Here is a 4,473-nt window from a genome sequence, read left to right on the forward strand (position 1 = left end):
AGTGACGTCATCCCCCGCGTGACGTCATATCATGTGACGTCATATCCTGTGACGTCCCCTGTGACGTCACACCGCGCGTCTCCCTCCCCTCCCCGCGTGACGTCATACCCCCTCCACCAGTGACGTCACCCCTCCCCCTGTGACGTCATACCCCGCACCCCTCTCGGAGCTCCTGAATTAGAACTCCCATATATACACTACTCTTGTATTTTAATGTTGGTGTTGGGGATTTGCCCGTGCCGTTCAATATGTGCAATAAATCACTGCCTGTATATTCGATCGATAGCGCTGTCGATAATATATAGGACGTAAACGCTTACAGAGGGCAAAGGCATTCGAGCAAAGGCCGTATAACTGATCACATTTTTTTAACTGCGAAGTCTTCTTTGTTGTATTGTTAATTAAGAAGAATTAAAGTTTATTGATTTCAAGGATCAGAATCGATTCATTTATCAAGCTTGTACATAGTCCGTAGAGCCGAATATTTTACCGGTAGAGTTCAATTGTGCGTGAATTCGATGATATCCTGCCGGGATTTAGAAGTTGCGTTTGTGGCAAGGCGAACGATCAAAGTGAAAAACAAGCAACATGACTGAAGACTGGAATGACATACGAAAAAGGAGACGATATGTAAAAGTCAAGCAAACAAATATTCGTAGATTCACGGAAAACGTGCTCAGCAAACGTAGTAGCTACTAATGTGGAGACGCTTATATACAATATATGCAGACAAGTTAGAGAAAAACTATCGGGAGTTCGAAGAATTACAGAAGCAATTATTGAGTGCCGTCGAGAAAGATGAACTTCCTGCGGATGATCAGCGAGAGGAGCATGAGTTCGATGGTCAATATATCGAGCTCAAGGCATTTTTTAGCAAGACTATTGCGAAGTTGGAACCGGCGGCAATCACGGCAACGACTGCAAGTGCGAGCGACTCAATTGCGCGTGCGCTCGAGTAACAAACCGAATTAATTAGAAGTTCCTTGAGTTTTGCGAGCACGCCACGCGTCTCTCCTGTTGAAACTAAGGTCAAATTGCCGACTATCACATTGCCGAGTTTTTCGGGTGAACTGCAGGACTGGAAACGGTTTTTCTTCACGACCTTGATTCACAACAGTGAGTTATCAGCGGTCGAAAAACATCAATATTTGGTTGGTGCGTTGTCGGGAAGCACCGCAAGGGATGACCCTTAGTTTGACCTTAGTTTCAACAGGAGAGACGCGTGGCGTGCTCGCAAAACTCAAGGAACTTCTAATTAATTCGGTTTGTTACTCGAGCGCACGCGCAATTGAGTCGCTCGCACTTGCAGTCGTTGCCGTGATTGCCGCCGGTTCCAACTTCGCAATAGTCTTGCTAAAAAATGCCTTGAGCTCGATATATTGACCATCGAACTCATGCTCCTCTATGAAGAGTCTGTAGAGATATCACCATCAAATTACAAATTGGCATGGACGCTGTTGAAAGGNCGTTACGAGAAAGCATTAACAAAAGAGCATTAAAGCGACATGTGCAGTGTCCATTTGAAACACTCAAGGTTAAACGAGAGTCGGCGGTTGCAATTCAGGATTTAATTAATCACTTTTGCAAACATTTGCGAATTGTAAAATCGGGAGACTGCCGTGGGGAGATTCTTTGGTGCTTCACATGATGGAANAAATGTTGGACCGGACTACTCGTCGTCATTGGGAGGAGAGCATGGAGAGTAAGAAAAACGTCTCGGTGACTCATTATGTGTATTTTTGCAGCGACGAATTCAAATGCTTGAGCGATTGGCCAAATCAAGGAATCAGGAATTCAGATTCCAAGAAAAGCGGACCTAAAACCGGAAAAACTGGTATAGTGCCAACACGAGGACACTGAGGAACAGGCCAGAAAATACATCGGTCAGTCTAGCTACACTATCAGCTGCAGGACGCTGCTACGCGTGCAAGGGAGCTCACTTCATATACTCATGTGAGAAATTTTTGCGTCTTTCAATATCGGAGCGCGTTAAGTTAATAAAGCAACTGAANCTTTGTTACAATTGTTTAAAAACCGATCATTTTGTTGGTACATGTAAAGCGAGTTCTTGCAGAGTGTGTTTGGAAAGACACAACACTTTGTGTCATGCGGAAAAAAGGAATTCAAACGTTGAGATCCCTGCGGTTTCCAAGGCTAAATCCGTTGCGGAGGAAATTGTTCGGAATTCGAGCGTCAATCTGTCCGTACATCATATTTCTGGACGCACGCGCGTTGGTCTAATGTCAACAGCATTAGTAAATATTAAAAATTCTAGCGGATTCAGTCAACTTATTTGTGTATTACTCAATAGTGCTAGCGAAGCAAATTTTATAACCAGCACAGCTTGCGCTTAATTGAATATTAAACCAATTAAGATCCAGGAAGAAATTACTAAAATCAATAGTTTAGCATGCACAATTACTCGAGGTTGTCGCATTACAGTAGAGTTGCGAGTAACGGATTATCGGTTGTCCGCGTTTTGTTTAGTTGTGCCACGGATCACCCAAAATTTGTTTTTTACCGCTATTGATGCAAGGGATTTTGCTATAACAGACACTGTTAAATTAGTCGATCCAAAATATTTTCACTCCAGTCAAGTCGATATGTTTCTCAATATGTTGCTTGTAGTGAATTTTTCTTAAGTCTACTAACGCCTCCAAAGATCGAGCTTGGAGTTGACATGCCAATGTTACAAAATACAAGGTTCGGTTAGATTATTTTTGGTCCAATCCCGATTCAAAGCGTTACTCCTCACAATTCAAATCTCGCAGTTTGCCTGAGCACGCAGTCTTCATTAAACAAGTTTATGGCAAAATTTTAAGAAATTGAAACTCCTCAGGACCTAGCCTCTCACCTTGTCCAAATTGATTCTAAATTATTGCAGAACTAGGAGCTATTTATGAGCGTTTGAACCCACCAAGTTAAAAATTTTAAGCTCGTTTAGCGGAGCAAAAATTCCAAGTTTTTAGTGAAGGGGCTGCGTCTCTTTGGACTGCGCCCCTCATCACTTAAAACTGCAGATATTGAATTGCTCTTTACGCCAGAATTATGAGCTCTTAAATAACTCTACTTTAGATTTTTGAGCCGCAACCCCTAGGATGCAAAACTATCCCGAAAATATTTTTGCAAGAGAGAATCTACACATTCCTATACACAAAAGAACGACTAGCTACGGAAATATAACAAGAAGAAGAACACTTACAATTACAAAAATACACACATTACGACCTATACACATCGACACCGGAGAAAAACTTTCACTTTTTACCCCAACTTAGAAGAGAGAAGTACTCTAAAAATAAAACAAATGGCTTACCCTGACGAAAATAAGAAACTTTACGAGCGTTGATAACCGTTTAATAAGAATTTTCTGAGAGTTTATACACTTTCAAACTTTATAAAAATGCTTATATAACGTCAAAAGGTTTGAACTCTTTTAGAACGTTTATCAAACGCTATATATACTGTTTTCTAAACATTCTGCAATGCTAAGGTAACGCTTTTAACAAAACGCTCAGTAAATACTGATAAAGTTTCGTATACAGAGTTTGCTGACAGACTTTTCAAACGGTTAGCAAATGCTTTTATGAGTAAATACTAAATAATATTAAAAACTACACATTGAAAGTCAGTTCGTTTATTATAACTCACTTTATTGTAAGAATAAGAAGACTATTGATATATATATATTACATATATTTAATATATTGAATTATGTAAGTATATTGCGATTAATTTTATGTAATAGTTTTATATACTAACTTTATGTGTACTTTAATATATTATATTTAATATATTACATTATTTAATATAATTNCTAATTAGTATATATTTTTACATTTAAAAATAGCAGTCAGTAATTGCGTAGCAAGTGATACTTTTGCATACAAAAATTTTTCGTATAAATTTAAGAATTGAAGTCCAGATTAACAATTATTAAACACTTACAAACGCTTACAAGTTTATACACAAAGAGAACGGTTTCTTTAAATTTAATAATCCGATTTGTTTGACTCATATTTGGTGTATTCAAATAACATAATTTTATACCAAACAACAATTTTGTTGAATGATACTTTGTATTGTTACATTATAGTAAATCATAATATAAACAAAATAATATAAGTGCTTGAAATAATTTATTTCACCAAAATAATGTTTTATTAGGTTTTTTTCTTTATTAAATATACCATTATTTAATTAAAAAATCAATTTTTAACATAAATGTAACAGACTATATTTGAACAATTAAAGAATCTCTTCAGGCTCTGAAGTTTCTAAACTAATAAATATATATATACGGTCATAGGAGCCGTTTGCTAGGTGTTGTGCGGAAATTATATGTGTATATATATCCATATATATACGTGTACACATGTAAATTTTTACACGTGAAATTCGAATTAAAATAACAATTCTAAAATTCATATTGGATGCTATACTTGCATCTCGTATATGAGAAATCCCAAATAC

At 37.5% G+C, this 4,473-nt stretch overlaps 1 protein-coding gene across 1 annotated transcript in view; it reads left to right on the forward strand.

The window, feature by feature from the left end:
* Positions 1-588: 588 nt before the first annotated feature.
* LOC109862480 (piggyBac transposable element-derived protein 4-like) overlaps positions 589-4,473 on the forward strand; it is a 14,537-nt gene continuing 10,652 nt past the window's right edge. Inside the window, exons 1-2 of the mRNA XM_020442552.1 lie at positions 589-685; positions 730-924. Of these exons, the coding sequence (XP_020298141.1) occupies positions 589-685; positions 730-924 (292 nt within the window). The remainder of the gene's footprint in view (positions 686-729; positions 925-4,473) is intronic.

The sequence above is a fragment of the Pseudomyrmex gracilis genome, unplaced genomic scaffold (assembly GCF_002006095.1).
Source record: "Pseudomyrmex gracilis isolate BER0280 unplaced genomic scaffold, ASM200609v1 scaffold_1829, whole genome shotgun sequence".
NCBI classification, from domain to species: Eukaryota; Metazoa; Arthropoda; class Insecta; order Hymenoptera; family Formicidae; genus Pseudomyrmex; species Pseudomyrmex gracilis.